At 39.1% G+C, this 19,150-nt stretch overlaps 1 protein-coding gene across 2 annotated transcripts; it reads right to left on the reverse strand.

Annotated features, from left to right (window-relative positions):
- Positions 1-263: 263 nt before the first annotated feature.
- RAB33B (RAB33B, member RAS oncogene family) lies at positions 264-15,446 on the reverse strand. Of its 2 annotated transcripts, none has more exons than XM_042935454.1 (3): positions 15,339-15,446; positions 14,620-14,887; positions 264-2,639 (listed from the first exon to the last, which is right to left on the reverse strand). In XM_042935454.1, exons 2-3 carry the CDS (start codon positions 14,866-14,868, stop codon positions 2,199-2,201), a joined length of 690 nt encoding a protein of 229 aa, XP_042791388.1. In that variant the 5' UTR covers positions 14,869-14,887; positions 15,339-15,446; the 3' UTR covers positions 264-2,198. The 2 variants fall into 2 exon arrangements, with proteins under 2 accessions (XP_042791388.1, XP_042791387.1); XM_042935453.1 differs by lacking the exon at positions 15,339-15,446 and adding an exon at positions 15,131-15,272.
- Positions 15,447-19,150: the final 3,704 nt, after the last annotated feature.

Genomic DNA, 19,150 nt, shown 5'->3' on the forward strand with positions numbered 1-19,150 from the left:
ATTAAGACTTTTCCAAAACATATCTGATGTTTTCAGTTAAAGGTCGCAGTTAAAATAAATTCACATAGGAGTTACAAAATGTGTGACTTGTGCTTTAAAAATTTATAATTATTTGTTTGATAGCCACCATTCTGGAAGTGATTTCTCAACAATGAAATGTTTTATAAATTTTTTGGAAAATATCTAAAAGCTTTATCCCCCAACTGATAAGTATGCTCTTTTAAAAAATAAAAACATATGTAGAAAAAATTAAAACAGTAAATCATTACAAATGAGATACAAATATTTCAAAATTAATAAATATTAAAGTGAAAAACTAAGTCCTTTCACAGAACTGTAAAGGATACCTGTTACTAAGTTCTTAAAAAAAGAAATAAAGTTAAATAATTTTTTTAACCATTATTAACAGCACTTAAAAACAGAAATGTGTGTGGAAAGTTTGTAAACTTTCTTCCCACACTTCAGAAAATGGTTTAAAAGCAATAAACAGATTCCCTTCTTTAAAAAACTGCTACACCCACCACAATTAGCACAGTTGTCATTGTTTTACTATAAAAATAGTTACAAAGCAACATTAATTTAAATTCAAACCATTTTTATTCTAGCAAGATAAGAAAGTGGATTAATCTCCCTAGACACAGATAAAGCCAACCTGTTTTTCCTTAAGCTCTAATATTTAAAATTGAATAATTATTTTCTAAAATTATTACTTTCAGTTATTTCATTTAATAGAATTATCTTGTTTTTATAATTAGATTATCCAGTTAGGACCACCATAATGATTAAACAAAAATCCTAAACTACACTAGATAACATAGTTCATTGATTTACCACGTTCTGAAAATATTCTAAGTACAATCATCTTTTGGCTTAATTACCTCTAGAATTATCAAGGACGGCAATCTATCAGAATCAGTGAATGTGCACCCTTCAAAGTTCATGGCTTACATTCCATTCATGTAATAGCTTTATATGCAAGCTTACTATTTTCAATGTGCAAAGTCTCAAACTCAAAATAAAAGTATTTAGGGTAAAAAAAAACTTCTTGAACTAGTCTTTCCACAACTGAGGGAGAGAGACAAGGTATTTTTCAATATTTAATTTATTTTTCATACTGAGGAGGAATAGTTTGTTGTGACCATAAAATTTAAAGATTTAAAAAACTGATATACTGTAACACAATACTATTACAGAAATATATGTAGACTCATAGCAATTAGAGGTATGCCTTCAGAGCTACACTCCAAACAGAAGTTGAGTTGTTAATTCAACCTTTAGTTATTAAATTAACTGACTGTGGAAGAGAACAAGAGATACTATGCCAGATATAGAGCCTGAAATTACGAAGAGCTAAGAATAGGTCTCCTGTGGTAGCCAGGAACCACGTTTAACTATTTTCCTCCCAAGTTACAACTCCTCAAATGTTTTCAATTGGTTTTTCACTAAAGATATCAAAATAAAATATAAAGCACCTTATTATGTCACTTCATTTGCATTAAAGTCAGACTTATTTTTGTGTATTTTAACAGAAATTAGTAAGAAAACAAATTATTCTTTTAAAAGTAACAATGACTTCTGTAGATATGATTGATACTGATTAGAAATATCAAGCATCTGGAATCATTGGAAAAGTCACTCTTTATGCACTGAGAACCAGAAAACATTCCATGCCTTCTCCTCCCACTGGAACGACATAAAGTCTTGGCTCTAAAATGTACCAATAATAATGCAATTAAATACATCAATAATACAAAGAAAGAACTATAGGCAGAGGCAAATACCAGTTTTATCCTATTGAGAAAACTTCCCATTCAAAGGACATACCTAGGAAGTATGTCCTAAACCTTTAATTTTTTTTCAATCCCATGAATACAGGATTGAACAGTCACTTACTCCTAAAATACTATCACGCTCTCATCTGAAGCCTCCTTCTTTGGGTTCTCAATGGAAAAATGTTCTGATTCATTCTACCTTTGCTTCATTTTCAACCTCACATGAAAACCAACTTTTTCCCTGTGTTGTCACAGTGACAAACTTAATTAAGTAGATACAAAATACAAAAAATCAGCATGACAATGATAAATAGTAAAGTGTCAGGATGATCCATTATACTTGAGATTAAATCTTATGACTTATCACTGTCATACTTCAAAAGTATTTCTTTTGTCAAAATTAGATAGTATAATAAAGACTGTTACTTAGCACCAGCATGTCATTGCAGGCTTTGGTTCAGGCTTCAGAGTAATTCCGTTATCGGGGGGTTGACTAAGCATTAATGGTTTGTGGCTCTTAAGTTTATGAGCCAAGGTCATAAATATAGCTTCCACATGGTCATTATCATTGGGGTTTTTCGCAGAGGTTTCAAACAAAGGCATACTATGTGTGTCAGCAAATTTCTGTGCCAAGTCTGTAGGTACTTGAATGGCACTTCTCAAGTCGCATTTATTTCCAACGAGAATCCGTGGTATGTCACTGGCTAGCAAATGTTGTTTGCATTCTTCTATCCAAGATGGTAGGCTATGAAAACTAGCCATGTTGGTCATATCATACACGAAGACAACAGCATGTACATTTCTGTAGTAGTGCTGTACCATGCTCTTTCTAAATCGTTCTTGTCCTGCTGTGTCCCATAACTGGATCTGAAAGTGAAAAAGGAGAGAAAACTGAACATTTCATTCCAATCATACATATTGAAAATTTTAATCAACTCTGCATGGTCTTTAGTACGTCTTCACTTACATTACTTTGTTCCTTTCCATAATGCCTTTTCAGTGTAATTTATGGGATCCAGATTTCATGAACACTAATTACCTCATAATTAATGCAAGTATCAGAACAAATATTTCAATTTACCATTTAAATTTCAGTAAGTTAAATTTGTCTGGAGGAAATTTACCTCAAAAACTGATTCTAAAATATTAAATAAAAATATATCAGGTTTTAACAAACACGTTAACTGTCTAATCCCTGTAAATTTGGTTACCATATGCCCTTCTCTACCTTTCACTAGACTAACTTTAAAATAGACTTAGGACAGATACTAAGAGTCATTAGGTCTAGTCCCCACACTATATATATATGTATATATGTGTATATATTATATATACAATTTATACATAATATAGATTGTGTATATATATGTAATATAAATACAAAATCCTCCTTGAAAATTATAAAAGGCTAGAAAATCACTTATTTAACCTAAACATCTCAACCAACAAAACTATTCCAATATCTCCCAGTCCAAATATGGGGGAGTTGAGGAAAATAATATCTAAAGCTAAATATAAGTCATGTGTTATAGTTATCTTAAAATACTGAATTACCTTACCTTTGTTTACTGCCTAAAGAAGTTAAATGATGAGGATACTGATCTCAGTGGAAAAGACTAGAGGTCAATTTGCTTAGATAACTTTTTTTTAAATTTTTTAATGTTTTTTTTTTTTATTTTTGAGAGTGAGAAAGGGACAGAGCATGAGTGGGGAAGGGGCAGAGAGAGAGGGAGACACAGAATGCGAAGCAGGCTCCAGGCTCTGAGCTGTAGGCACAGAGTCTGACACGGGGTCCAAACTTACGAACCGAGAGATCATGACCTGAGCCAACATCGACGCTTAAACAACTGAGCCACCCAAGCGCCCCTTGCTTGTTAGATAACTTTTGATTGACAGACTTGTACTATTTATAAATATTCACAGTATGGACTGGAAGCCTAAACTGGTGATTTCTCACAAAGCAACACCGAAGTAGAGGGAAATGAGGAGATTCTGTAGATGGCCCAAAAAGTAAGTAGAATATAAGATACAAATTGCTTAGGATATGGCGACATATAGTAAGTGCTCAATTAAGATGTAATGAATGAATAAATACACCTTAAAAGTGTGATTAGGGATGAAAATATTGGTCACCAATCTCTTCCATGGTATCTTAATTTTCTTAAGTTATTGTTGTTGTTTTTTTTAAAGTAATCTCTGCACCCAATGTGGGGCTTGAACTCACAACCCTGAGATCAAGAGTCGCGTGCTCTTCTGAGTCAGCCATGCACTCCCATGCTACCCTAATTTTTATCAGGTTTTTTTTTTTTGGTAGTTAATTTTTCTTTGAAGTATTTGTTTATTTTTGGGAGAGTGCAAGCAGGGGAGAGGCAGAGAAAGGAGGACAGAGGATACAAAGCGGGCTCTGTGCTGACAGACTGACCACAGCAGTCTGATGTGGGGCTCGAACTCACGAACTGAGAAATCATGACCTGAGCCAAAGTCAGACGCTCAACAGACTGAGCTCCCCAGGTGCCCCTAGCAGTTCTTTTTGAGACCAAATTTCTCCATTTCCTTAATATTCTCCCTTTCTAATTAACATAAGCCAAATTTTGCTCTAGGCAGAAATATAAAGTACTCTACAAACTTGATTTCTCAGGCTCTTCTAGAACTAAGGGAGGCCAAATCACATAGTTCTAGCCAATAATTTGTAGACAGTCTTTCTTTGGGATTTTCCAGGAAAACTACAGATGTGTGATTAAAAAAAAAAAAAGATAGGAGCATTGGGCACGTGCCTTTTGCACCTCTCTCACCATACCCTTTCTGCCTGGAATGGGATATAATGACTAGAGGTTCAGCAACTATTGTATGAGCCTCCGTGGAGAAGAAAGCCACACATAAGAATGGAGGAAGTCTACACAGACCTGGAATCACACAGTACCATCATACAGACTGCTGCCTCTGGTCTCCTTATTCCATGAGAAAAATAAAACCTTACACGGTTAAATCATTATAGCTGAACTTCTATGTAGCTAAATGGCATCGTAAAATTACTTACCATGTACACTCTTTAAAACCTTTACCCCTTACACTCAAGGGGTAATTTACTCATTAAATCACAAGGTTTTGCCTCAATACATTCCTAGAGACGTCACAAAATAAATTATTATAAAATACCCCCTTCGTGATGTAAGCAACATAACCGGCAGATAGGCCATAAAGACTCTGTATCATATAAGTCAGAGATAGAAGCAAACAGTTGTCAGCAAAACAAATTAAGAACTACTAACAACTAAACTGTTTAAATCAACGATTATTTATTCAATGCCAACTATGTGCCAGTAGGTGACTATTTTACCTCTAGACCTTGGCTTCTTCAACGGTGAAAGCAAAGTTTAGTTTCAGACCTAAAAAAATAAGTATTAATAGACTAGCTACACTGTGCATGCAAATAGCTAATAAAGTAAATGTATAATTCTTTAAAAATGCAACTTTTCTTTTAAAAAAAGAAATACAACTTTTTTATCTCAACTAACAGGTTAAGAATAAAAACATTCAATAAACAATTAAAAATGCTTCAAACGATAGCTGTCAAAACTTATTAAACAAAGCTACAATAATAAAGACTTTGTGCTACTAGAGTAAGACTAGGCATATAGATCAACAGAACAAAACTGAGAGTCCAGAAATAAATCCATGTATCTGTGGTCAATTGATTTTCAACAAGAGTGCCAAGACAATTCAACAGGGGAAAGAATAGTTGTTTTAACAAATAGTGCTGGGACAACATACAAAAAATGAGGTTGGACCCCCAACCTCACACCATATATAAAAACTTATTCAAAATGGATAAAAAACCTAAATGTAAGAGCTGAAACTATAAAATTCTTAGAAGAAAACATAGGGATAAATATTTGTGACCACCAGGTTAGACAATGATATTTAAAGCACAAGCAATCAAAGAAAAAATAAATTGGACTTCATCAAAATTAAAAACGTTTGTGTTTCAAAGAATATTATCAAGAAAGTGAAGACAACTTACAAAATGGGAGAAAATACCTGCAAATAATATGTGTGATAGGGGTCTACTATTCAGAATACTTAATATCTTTTACAACTCAATGATAAAAGGACAGGTAACCCAATTAAAAAATTGACAAAGAATCTGCACAGACATTTCTCCACAAAGAAAATGTACAAATGGCCAATAAGCACATAAAAAGATGTTCAACATCATTAGCAATCAAGGAAATGCAAATCAAAAACAAATGAAACACCATTTTACACTCACATTAAGACGGCCATTAAAAAACAACAACAACAAAAAATGGCCAATAACAAGTGTTGGCAGAGATGTAGAAAAATTGGAACCTTCATACATTGCTGGCGGGGATGTAAAATAGTACAGCCACTTTAGAAAACAGTTTGGCCGTTCCTCAAAAAGTTGGACTATTACTTACCCATAAAAAGGAATAAAGTACTGGTATTTGCTACAACAAAGGTGAACCTCCAGAATACACTAAGTGAAAGAGGCCAGACATATATTCTGTGGTTCCATTTATACAAAATTTCCCAAATAGAAAAATCCATAGAGATGGAACACAGACTTGGTGGTTGCCAGGGCTGGGAAATGGGGAGAAACTGTTCAGGGTGAGGGGTTTCACTTCAGAGTGATTGAAATATTTTGAAACTAGATAGAGGTGTGGTTATGCAACATTACCAATCTACTAAATGTCAATGAACTGTTTACTTTAAAATGGTTAATTTTTTATTTGAATTTCACTTTAATAAATTATTTTAAAAAAGAGAGAGTTGCCATATGACCCAGCACTTCCACTCCCAGGTGTATATGAGAGAACTGAAAAGATATGCTCACATAAAAACTTGTACACAAATATTCATAGCAGCAGTATTTGTAATAGCTAAAAGGTAGAACCAACCCAAATATCCATCAACTGATGAAAGAATAAACAAAATGTCCATATGATGGAATATTACTCAGCCATAAAAAGGAATAAAGTACTGAGACACCTGGGTGGCTCAGGCAGGTAAACATCCAACTTCGGCTCAGGTCATGATCTCATGGCTCATTGGGTTCGAGCCCCGCGTTGGGCTCTGTGCTGACAGCTCAGAGCCTGCAGCCTGCTTTGGATTCTACGTCTCCCTTTCTCTCTGCTCCTCCCCTACTCATGCTCTGTCTCTCTCTCTCTCTCTCAAAAATAAATAAACATTAAAAAATTAAAATAAAGGAATGAAGTACTGATACATGCTACAACACAGATTAACCTTGAAAACACTATCCTAAGTGAAAGAAGCCAGACACCACAGGCCACATGTTATAAGATTCTCTGTATATGAAATGTCCAGTAGAGGCAAATCCACAGAGACAGAAAGTAGACTGGTGGTGAGGGTAGGGTAAGAATGGGGAATGACTGTTAAAAATGAGTACAGGGTTTCTTTTTGGAGTTCTGGAAGCAGTGATAATGGTTGCACAACCTCGTGAATATATTAAAAGCCAATAAACTGTATATTTTAACAGGGTAAATCTTATGGTATCTAAATTATATTTCAGTTTTTTAGAGTGATCAAAAAAAACCCACACCAAACTGTATCTTTAACATTTAGAAAGGTATTTGGGGAATAATTTGGATGACCTATATAAAAGCTGTCCAAAGAAACTGCAGCTGACCTTTTCTCTTTTAACATTTCCTGTAGCTCAGGTATTCAAAAACCATTTCATCAATGAAGAATGACTTATAATGTTTTAAGCAGAGAATATTTATAAGTTTAAAGAAAATAAATGAAAAGCACACAAGGAAATATACCAACACATTAACCATAGCTGTCTTTAAGGCAACCTCCCCCTTTATTTCTACTTTTGTTTTTCATAACAAGCAACCACTTCTATAAAAACAAACTAAACATAAAAAATTAATGCTTACACAGAATTTAGACCTGCCTCAAAGAACTGCAAAAGCCCTCAATAAACGTGACGATGAGGATGTTTATTCCTAAGAAAACCGTTTGTTTGTTTTAGGATGGGCCTGCCTCAACAGTACTCTGCTTCCCATCAATCTTGTTCAAAAGCGTGCATGCTACCATATCAAGACTTCCAGGAAACAAGGGGTCTGAAATAATAACTCTTCACACTTTACTGGAAAGCCATAAAAGTAATTACTAAGTTAATGAGGCACTTACAAAGGATTATTTAAAAAGAAGCTTCAGAATTTCCTAACAGAACTGCTGACACAAGAGCTCAGGCAAAGGCACACGCCACACGGTCTGCAGCCTTCAAGCCTGCATGGAACATGAGGAGAGGGCAAAGGGTCTGTGGGAAGAGCAGCCAGAGACTCAGAAAAGAAAGGACAGGGCAGGTGACAAACACTGTCAGCCATGAAGGGCAAAACAAAGTTTGACCTAAAGAGAGAGAAACCAATGGGGAGAGACTTGGTAGAGAACAAACCCCATGATGGCTTAGAAAAGTCTTGAGGTTAAGCTGTGAGTAGAGTGGTTCACAGTGTTTAACAAAGGAGAATAACACTTAGGAAACTAAAGAAGTGACACGCTTTTGTCTGGTTTAATTAGGAAGTATTTTCAGAGCAATTTTTCCCAATTTAATAGTTAATATTTTAGGGGCACGTGGGTGGCTCAGTCGGTTAAGTATCCGGTTTTGGCTCAGGTCATGATCTTGTAGTTTGTGGGTTCGAGCCGCATGTCATGCCCTGTGCTGACAGCTCAGATCCTGGAGTCTACTTTGGATTCTGTGTCTCCTTCACTCACTCACTCTCTCTCTCTGAGCCCTTCCCCCACTCATGCTGTCTCTCTCTCTCAAAAATAAACATTAAAAAAATAATGTTTTATGGAAAATGGCTAATGCATGCTCCCATAGATATTACTCCCATTTTAAACATTATATGAACATGAAACATATTTCAATAATATTTCAAAAATCTCTACTTTAAATTCCAATAGAAGTTCCAACAAAAATGTCAACCTTATTATTTGCAAAAAACTAACAGTAGATTCTTATTGTTGATGAAAGTTTTTTTAGTAGTATTATCACCAAAATGAAAGATGATCTGTCTAAACTGATTTAATACTGTTTTTGCCTGACTGAAAATGATAAAAGTATTAATCCAAATGATCTTCCTTCTTTGATCAGCTACCAAATTTCCATTAGTTTCCCTTATCACCTCAATTCTAGATTTCCAGAGTAGCTTAACATCTGATCTCCTTGTTTCCATACATTCAACATGTATTCCCTGAGTACGCCATAGTTTAGAAACGGAGCTAGACATTCGAAAAAGTCTATGGCATTTCCAGACATGGATCCTGCTCTAAGACTGAGTAAGACTTAATAAAAGAGGAAGAAACACCTACATAATACAATGAGGAAAGAGATCATTTAAAGTCTTAGGTAAATTGCTAAAGGGAATTCATAGAAGGAAGAAATAGAATGGAGAAGGAGGGGTGTGATATTTTTGACAGACACACTGAGTTGAATAGGGAAGAATTACATGTGGTGATATATGGGCAGAGGGAATATTCCAGGCAAGCAGTGGGGCATGCAAGGGGAAAACACAGGGATCAGCAAACAAGTGGCTGGACTTTAGGGTACTTGAAGGAAATTAATGGGAAAAAAAGTTTGAAAGGCAGTCTGGAGCAAAAGGAAGGAAGTCCTACGTTAATTTTAAAAGTTGGAATTTTACAATATAGTGGAGAACTACCCAGGGCATCTGAGGCAGAGAACATTAATCTCCCTAAAGTGCAACACTAGTCTGGCATTTTGGCAACAATGTATAAAACAGGTTCACTGAAGACTGGCCATGGGAGATGAGTTGAGCTGCTGCAACAGACCAGAGGGATTTTTAAAACTAGGATTTTGAAGAAAGGATGGATTACAGAATCATGCATGTAGAGACCCAGCTGGATTTAGGGAGCAAAAGAAAGGGGACGAGGCTGCGAAGATGAGGAGGGATGCCATCATGACAACCTAGGTGATGTGGGGAGAAACAGGATAAACAGATTTGCCAGGGAAGATGAACTCACTTCAGACATTCTAGGCAAAGGAGAGATTATCCAAATAGCCATGTCTAGAAGACAGCAGGAAATGCACAGTAAGACAGGGAGAGAGGTGGGCTAGACAAAGATTTGGAAGTTATCTCCACGGATGTGACAGCTGACACTGAGAGACTACCAAGGGAGAGAATGTAGATAGAAAACCAGGTCAGGGGGCAAACTGTATCTTATTCTAGATTCACTCTCAATTGCTGCCACATTTATCTTCCTAAAACATCTGGACTTTTTGCCATGCATACAAAATAAAGTCTAGACTCTTTTTTTAAATAATTTTTTAATGTTTATTAATTTTTGAGAGAGTCTGTGTGCACGCATGCGTTTGGGTTAGGGGCGGGGTGGGGGGGGGCGGTGGGGAGACAGAGGATCTGCAGGCTCCGTGCTGACAGCAGAGAGCCCAATGCGGGACTCAAACTCATGAACTCTGAAATCATGACCTGAGCCAAAGTTGGATGCTTACCCGATTGAGCTACCCAGGAGCACCTGAAGTTGACTCTTCAGCTTTCTTTTTCAAACTCTTCACAAACATTGCTACCAATACCTGCATATTCTTCTCACTTGCCACCTTTCCACAAGAACCTCTGATCCCACGGGAGCATCCTGCTAATGGTCCTTATCAGAAACCCCCCCCCCCCAGTGGGACTGCACCTAGCACCCCAAGCACAAAGGATTCCTCCACCCACACCCAAACAATAACTCAGCACTCACCTGGTTTTGCTGGTCACCTTTTTAGGTATATAAATCTTATCCTAATCTAGGACAGTAATTCATTTATGCACTATATCAGGGTCAGCAAACTCTTTCCGTAAAAGGTCAAAACAGTGAGTATCTTAGGTTGTGTGGGGCTAACATCTCTGTCACAACTACTCCTCTCTGCCACTGGAGCACAAAAGCAAGCCCAAAATGCAGACACGAGCATAGCTGTGTTGCAATACTTTGTTTACAAACTCTAAAATCAGAGTTTCACATAATTTTCACCTGTCATAAAACCATATTCTTATGATTTTTCCCCCCAACCATTTAAAAAAGTAAAAATCGGGGTTAAGCGTCCGACTCTTGATTTCAGCTCAGGTCATGATCTCATGGTTCATGGATTCATGCTGCTGGGTTCTGTGCCAACAATGCAGAGTCTGCTTGGGATTCTCTCTCTCCTCTCTGCCCCTCCCCCGCTCTCAACATAAATTTAAAAACTTAAAAAATAATAAAATAAAAAATAAAAAAGTAAAAATCATTCTTAGCTTGCAGGCCACGTAAAAATAGGCAGCAGACCATATCTGGCCCTCAAGCATAATTTGCCAACCCCTACAGTGTATCATAATTCTTGTGACTAACAAAAATGTCATCTTTCATGCAATCGCTCATTAAATGTTTGTTGTACCAATGGGGGAGAGGTACTGATTATTTTCCTTTAGTTAATATTAACATCTTGTATTTAACATGGCAAAATGTCATACCTCTGTAAAGTAAGCCATCCCAATGTTCAAATAGAAACTGCTACCCCCTAGTGAGAAGATGGACCAAATGCAACATGAGGCTTTAATGATTCTGCTGGTGTCTCATTGTAAAATGGTTGTATGAAAGGAATACAGCTAGGTATGATGGGGATACACATTACAAGGATGGAGCATAAGGATTAGGGTTGAGTCTTAATTTAAAAATCAAATGCATTTTTTATTTAAGGAATTCAGTTTATAATTTTATTCAACTTCAAAAATTCTGCAAACAAGATTCTGCTCTTCCAACCATACATATATAGTACTTAGGAACAGATTAACAAATATAGACTTTGTTACCCTTCACAAAACATTTTAACTGAAAGGGCACTGCCATAAGACACACTCTCTGAAAAATTTCTAGTCCGGAATTAGAAACATTCAACACAATATCTCACTTTTACCAAATAAAAATGTCTAGAATATCATTTTATCAGTAAAGTAACATAAAGCTTTCCAGCTTTCGATTGAAGATGAAAAATGAAAAGACATGTCATTTCAGATCAGGCTAAAAATTTTCCAAAGAGAAAATACGTATGAACATTTCAGCAGCACTTGAGATGTATTGCAGATTAACAAAGAAAAAGCAGGAGCAGCACATGACATAATTCTACATTCACTTCAGTTTTTTTTAAGACACTAAAACAGTTTTTAAAAAAAAATGTCCAATATATAACATATGGCTGCTTTGCAATGTCTGTGTTTCTTAAAGCTTTGGGGAAAAAAATGTCCAATATAGTCCTATCCTTTTCTACTACAGAAATCTCAGAATATTTCTGTAAGGGAGGCACCTGGGTAGCTCAGTTGGTTGGGTGTCCGACTTCAGCTCAGATCATGATCTCAAGGTCTGTGAGTTCGAGCCCCACATTGGGCTCTGTGCTGACAGCTCAGAGCCTGGAGCCTGCTTCAGATTCTGTGTCTTCCTCTCTCTGCACTTCCCCTGCTCATGTTCTGTCTCTGTCTCTCTCAAAAATAAATAAACATTTCAAAAGCATTTTTAAAAAGAGTATTTCTGTAAGAGTCTTTTTCGACCACAAAAGAAATCTTTCAAGTCTTAAAAGTTGGAGGTACAAGTCAATGGCTAAGGCCTTAGAAAGAAGAAAAAGAAACTCAGTTTCCAGGCCTCCACCAACCAAACAGGTTAAGCTGAAGCTCAGGAGGAATAATCCCAGAAAAAAATGTTTTCTCCTTATTCCTCTTTTTTTTTCCTTTAATATCTTTTTTAAATATGCTTATTTATCCTTGAAAGAGAGAGCATGAGCAGGGAAGGGGCAGAGACAGAGGGGGACAGAGGATCCAAAGCCGGCTCTGTGCTGACAGCAGTGAGCCCCACGTGGGGCTTGAACTCACGAACCATGAGATCAAGAACCATGAGAACCATGAGCCGAAGTTGGACACTTAACCGACTGAGCCACCCAGGCACCCTATCATACTTCTCTTAACCAGAAGAATAAACTCTTGCTCCCAGATTCATCCATTTATGGTTCTGGTTCACTTATGACTGCCAGCACTTACCCCAGTAGTTAAGTATTCAACTTAGACACTGGACATGTTTTGTATTTTTTCAATATAAATACCTCTTAAATTTGCACCTGATTCATCTGAGATGTTAAAGTGCAAATGGCAACCCAAAAGTAGGTAAGGAAGGAAATTCCCAACTCCTCTCCTGCCTCCATTCCCTCTACTTATTTCTTTAAAATCATGCTTTTGGGGGAATTTCTCTCACCTTCTGCATATGCCCTACTTTATCTCTGCTTCACACTCTGGATGCACAGCCACAAAAATGATTGTGCCAAAGAGGAACAATGATGTTAAGCCACCAGAGAAGAATCATCTTAAGATTATCAGTTGTAAATCAGGTGCTTCCTATAGGTTCTCATCTAATCTCATATGGCATTATCCCAATTTTTCAGAAGAGAAAATGGTCTCTGAAAGATTAAGCAACCTAAGGACTACAGTAACCAACCACCCCAGTTCGCCTGAGACTGAGGAGGTTCCTGGGATGTGGGACTTCATTTTAAAACTGGGACAGTCTTGAGCAAACATGGTCACCCTTCTGAGGACACATAGCCCATCCTTACCCTTTCATAGGTTCAGATCTGAGCCGAGCCAGTTGGGCTCCAAAGCCCATGCACTCTCTCCCAGGACTTCTGTTTTTCCCCAACTAACCTCTCTCTCAAACTTCAGAAGCCCCAATATCTTCCTCACCCCCAGGCTTCTGGGCCCAACCTAATTCTGATGAAAAATATTCAGTCTCTTCTTACCAGGTCTTTTCCTCTGTAATGCATACAGGTCTTTCTTAACTCCCTATTACAGTATACCCAAAGGACCACCACTGGCCACCTGAATGGGATGATAAAAAATTAAAGTAAAAACTAAAAGGCAAAAGGACCTATAGAAGGCTGATTTCTTTTCAATCCAATTTCTCCTTTACATCATTAGCATTTAAACCCCTTTGAGGATGGTGGGGAAGGGCAGTGGTTAGAGAACAAATAAATTGTTCTCTCCTCAAGGATGTGAGGGAAAGAATGAAGACATGACTCTATCTCCCCCCCCCCCCCAGGGGGAACGAGGTAAAGATGAACATCTTAATTTAAAGCAAAAAAGTAAATGCAGTATACGGAAGGCAGAGCTTTTCCTGGGGTCTGAATTAAGAACTGAGAGAGGGTGGCACCAAGAATGCGCTTTTGGCAAACCATGTAGGAACTGTCATGTATAGAATGTTTCTGCAGGAAAATAGATTTTTCTAAACAAGTCAATGTCATACAGAAACTTCTGTGGCAAAACTGCATGCAAGAGAATACCTAACTACTTCCACAAAGGCAACAAGGTTTTACTTCCACAATGTCTAGGGCAGTGCTCAGATGCCTGTTTAATAAATAACATTTATTAAACGACTTTTCCATGCTTGAGAAATTTCATTTTTTCCTTCGGTCTTACTTCACTGACTCCCAACACAGGAGACACTGCCAATGGATACCTTCTACACTCTTGCTTCTCAAGGTATGGTTCATGGACTAGTTGTATCTGCATCACTTGATTCCGTACCGAATTAGAATCTGCATTTTTAAAAAAACACAAGTTGCCCAGGTAAATCGCGGGGCATTAAAGTTTGCGGAGCACTGCCTTATAAGTTTGTTATAGATAAATCCTTCCAATCCCCAACTCCAATCTCTCCATCGGCTTCTGAGAAAAAACGGAGCGCACACCTCGCACACGGCCAGCGATCAACCCACAGTGGGGTTGGGAACTGTCACCCCAGGGCGTCCTTCCTCCCTGACAGTCCCCCATCCGCTCACCTTGATGCGCTCCCCATCAATCTCCACCGCTCGTTCTCGGAAATCCACCCCGATAGTAGCCTCGGTGCGGTCCGGGAAGCGCCCGGCGCAGAAGCGGTAGGTCAGGCACGTCTTGCCCACATTGGAGTCACCGATCACGATTATCTTGAAGATACGGGAGCGAGCCGGAGGCAGAAATACTGAAGCCCCTGACACCGCACCGCTGGACGTGAAGCTTGCCTCGAGAGACGACTCCATCTCCGAAGCCATTCTCCGGACCCGCCCCAAACTGAGGCGGAGGAAAGGAGACGCAGAAAGGCTGAGAGATTACGCCACCGCGAGCGAGCGCGCCCAGCCGGCCGGCTCGGCTGCGCAGCGTCGCAGGAGCCACCGCCCTCCAGCCCGGCAACGCGCGTGCGCACCTTCCCGCCCCGGCCCCGCGCAGGTGTGGCGCCCACCAGCCGGGGCTCACTGCTCCTCCCACCTGGCCCGCGGCTCCACCCCGCGGTTATGCGGGCCGGGGCCAGTCTACCTGGAAAGGCAGGGGACCGGCCGGGAGCTGGACGGCGGGTGCGGAGGGCCAGCCAAGCGGCCAAGTGAGCGGAGCGGCCAAGCAGAGCGCCCCAGGCCCGACAGCCAGGCTGGCCCGGCCCCGCCACGTCCAAGGCTCCCGCCCTCCGGAGGAAGCCGCGCAATCACTCTGGGGGCGGGGAGAGAAAGACAGCTGAGGAAGGAGGTACCACCAGGCACTCTCTCGCGAGAGGGCCGAAGAGCCGCCTTCAACGGGTGCCTGGTGAGGGGCTGTGAAGTCTTCGGAAGGCTGGGATGGCGAGTTCGGCGTTGTAGTCGACGTCGTTGGGGATTCCCCGGACTTGGAGGTGGAAGCGAGTTCCCTTGGCTTGCAGCTGGGAGGTTGTGGTGTCGGCTGTACCCCCTGCCTCCTCCGGACTCTCTGGACCCCGCGAGTTGGGACAGCGACAAGGACTGGAGGGGGTGGGGCGTGAGGCGCCGCCGAGAGGCCGCCCGTCGCGAGATGCGCTTGGGGACGAGCTCCTGGTCGCTTGGGGTATTGCCGCCTTCCGTCGTGGGTGGCGCGTGTTTGGCAGTGAGCCTGTGTTTGGGAGTGTTTGGGAGTTCGAGGCCGCCTGCCGCCTGGGCACAGAGGACACCCCTTAGGCCAAGTGAGGATATCCACGGGACTCTGGTGCCCTGGGCTCGTTTGGCTAATGCCCCAGGTCCAGAAAGTAGAGCAGATCCCATGCGGGCCACTCGGGGGTATTGAACCGGGAGTCTTCACCAGACGCCCTCTCTAGCGAGAGTAAAACCCATTGTGCCCTAGTTATGTCTTAGTGCCTGCATGTCGGTAAATATTACTGAGTGCACGTAGTTGTCTTCGGCACACTATTTAAGGAAAACATTATTAGACGGGACCACTCAACCTTAAAGAATCTTCTCTGGATTACTGTGAATTCTTCAGAGGAAACCTATCATACATTAACAAACACAAAAGGCCCAAATGTGCGAACTCTGCTTTTTGTGAAAAGTTGTGTTGTTTTGCAAAAACAAGACTGTATTTTTTTCTGTTTGAGCAAATGGTTATGTTCGTTCGTAAAGTCAGGGGCTATGGAGACGAGGACACGGCAGGATTTAAATAGAGTGAGAGGAATGGTAGAGCACTCCACAGTTTTAGGAAAGGAGATAAACTGCTTATTCTATTAGATTACATGAAAATGTAGTCAGAAGAAATTAGAGGTAGAACCCGAGTGTGCCCAGAATTAACAGGAATTTGCAAAAGCCTTAATATATAGTAATTTCTGTTGCAGTAGAAAAACTATCCAGTCACTAATATGCCAAGCTATGTTAGCCAGGGAAAAAAATTTACCCGTCTGCTTGAATGTGTATGCCAGTTACATTTATTCAGTTTCCTGCTAGAGTAATTTTCAGATTTGAATTGTTTATTTGTGAGGTTGTTATCACGAAAATTAATCATTTCCCAAACTATTAGAGGGCCTTGGAATATATTCCTCTCATTTACTCTACCTGTCCCATTCAAAGGAGAGAAGCTGAAGATGTAAGACAAAAAGCAGTTGAAGAATTCAAAGCTGTGGATAATCAGGTAATTTCAAAGGATGAGTAAAAAAAAAAGCAGCAGTATCTTTGCACCCTAAGACCCTTGCTCTTTTATATTCAGACCTTTTCAGTTTAGCTCTCGCTAAACTATCAGAAATCCCTTGTTTGTTTTTCCAAATCCTATTCATATTTCAAAAGTTTTATCTCTGTGAAGGTTTTCCTGATTCCTTTGGCTTAGAATGTTCTTTGCTTTATTCTAAAACTAGTACACTTTAGGGGGTATTGCTCATTTGGTCTTTGAAACTTATTTTCACTGTTTAAGTTTTGTAATTATGTGTTGTGTCCTACCAGCCAGATTGTCAGCTCTTGACTACTGACGGAAAGCTCATTGTTATTCAGCAAATGATGAATAAGTTAGTGAAGTGAGAAATTTCTTGCGTGAAGTTTGTCAATTTGAGCCCTTTACCAATTATACACACTTCAATACTACTTAAACAGAAGAAAATACTATAGACACTTGACATTGTTATCAGGAGTTTTGCATTTTCAGCCTGCGGTTTGAGAGACTCTGTGTGACTGAGGTATATACCACTCTTAAGTGAATAATCCCAGACCTTCCAGGTTTGATACTTGGAGATTCTACTATTGGGAAGAGTGGATGGATTTGCAGCCGTATTTTCTGAGAATTCATTTTGTCCCTGGAATTCTTCACTCCTTGCTGTCACGACCACCTGACCTCAAAGTAGAAGGATGTAACTTTTTCTTAATACTTTGCTACATAGCTGAGAAGAGACTAAATTTGAATCTTTAGCAGTCCAACTTAATCTTGAACAGTATAAATGGTTTATAAACCATTTATAAATAAACCAAAAATAAATTTTGATTTATAGATTTATAATTTATTTAGGGTATTTGTTTAGATATATATTTAAAAATACTTTTCTAATAGAAAAAACTGAATGAGTATTAGAAACATAAAATAAGGGGAACCTGAGTGGCTCAGTGGGTTAAGCGTCCAACTCTTGATCTGAGCTCAGGTCTTGATCTCAAGATTGTGAGTTCAAGTCCCATGTTGGGCTGCATGCTGGGCGTGAAGGCCTACTTAAAAACAAAACAAAAAAAAAAAAAAAGACGATGAAGAAAAAGAAGAAACATAAAATAAGGGTAGTCTTCAGCATTGTTTTGTTTTGCTACAGAGATGTCACCTCCCTGTGGCAGAGGCCACTCTTAAACTGATCTTAACCAAGGAATAGCTCCTAGACAGTTTCACTCTTCAGTTCAGGCCTGAGCACAGAGGACAAAGGATAGTTTTCTTGCTTGCCTAGTTAAGGGCTTTCAGTCTTGGCACTGTTGACATTTTGAGCCAGGTAATTCTTTGTTATGGGAAGCTGACCTGTGCATTGTGGGATGTTTAGCAGCATCTCTGGCTAGTACCAACTACATGCCAGTGGTATTCCATTCCTAGTTGTAACAACCTAAATCTCTAGACATTACCAAAAGCCCTTGGGGGGCAAAATTGTGCCCCCTCCCCACTCATGGAAAAGCATGGCCTATATAAGGGCCCTTCTCACAATTCTGATTACCTGTACATCCTGACTGATAGTATGAGTCATCTCTCTCTTAAAGACAGAACTCTAATTCCCCAGAGAAGTACAGCATTGGTCTTATTGGCCTCCACCAGATTGCCATGATATTTATGTAATATCATAAAAAAGATATTACAGTATAAGTAGCAGAATTTAACTTTAGTACCTAAATAGTAAATTGCCATTATAATTTTATAGGTTAGCTTACTGAGTTTTAGAATTAAATCCAGAAACACAAAACAGATCAAAAAAGGAAAGGGCTGGTTCTTCGCAATGATCAATAAAATAAATACGGCAAAATAAAAATAGCAAAGGTTTTTAAACCAGAGAGAAGATGTTAGGAAGGAAAAAGGAATTAACCTCAGATTCAAAGGGAATTTTATTTTAAGTAAGCTCTACTCCCAATGTCGGGCTTGAACTCACAACCCAGAGATCAAGAGTCACATGCTCTGCTGACTGAGCCAGCCAGATGTCCCCAAAGGGAATTTTAAATATAAAAGAATACAATGTATAACTCCATGTTCTCATAAAAATATTTTATTGAGCACCTACCACATGAGAGAAAGGCACTATATGAGTTGCAAAAGATACTATGGTTAACAAAAAGACCCAATTTGTGGAAATTATTTAACAGAGTACCAGAGAAGAAGGGGGTTGTCACCTCTAACCCTGCATTGTTCAAGGTTCCACTGTATATCTTACATTATATGTGTTGTAGTATGATAGTACTTGGAGGTAGATTGTGATAAATTAAAGATTCATATGGTAAAACTTAGAACAAAAACTAAAATAATAAAACAAATAAGCATAGCTAAGTAGCCAGCAGAGAAATTAAAATGGAATACCACAGGGGAGCCTGGGTGGCTCAGTTGGTTGAGCGTCTGACTTCAGCTCAG

This window comes from Panthera leo, chromosome B1 (genome assembly GCF_018350215.1).
Source record: "Panthera leo isolate Ple1 chromosome B1, P.leo_Ple1_pat1.1, whole genome shotgun sequence".
NCBI lineage: Eukaryota > Metazoa > Chordata > Mammalia > Carnivora > Felidae > Panthera > Panthera leo.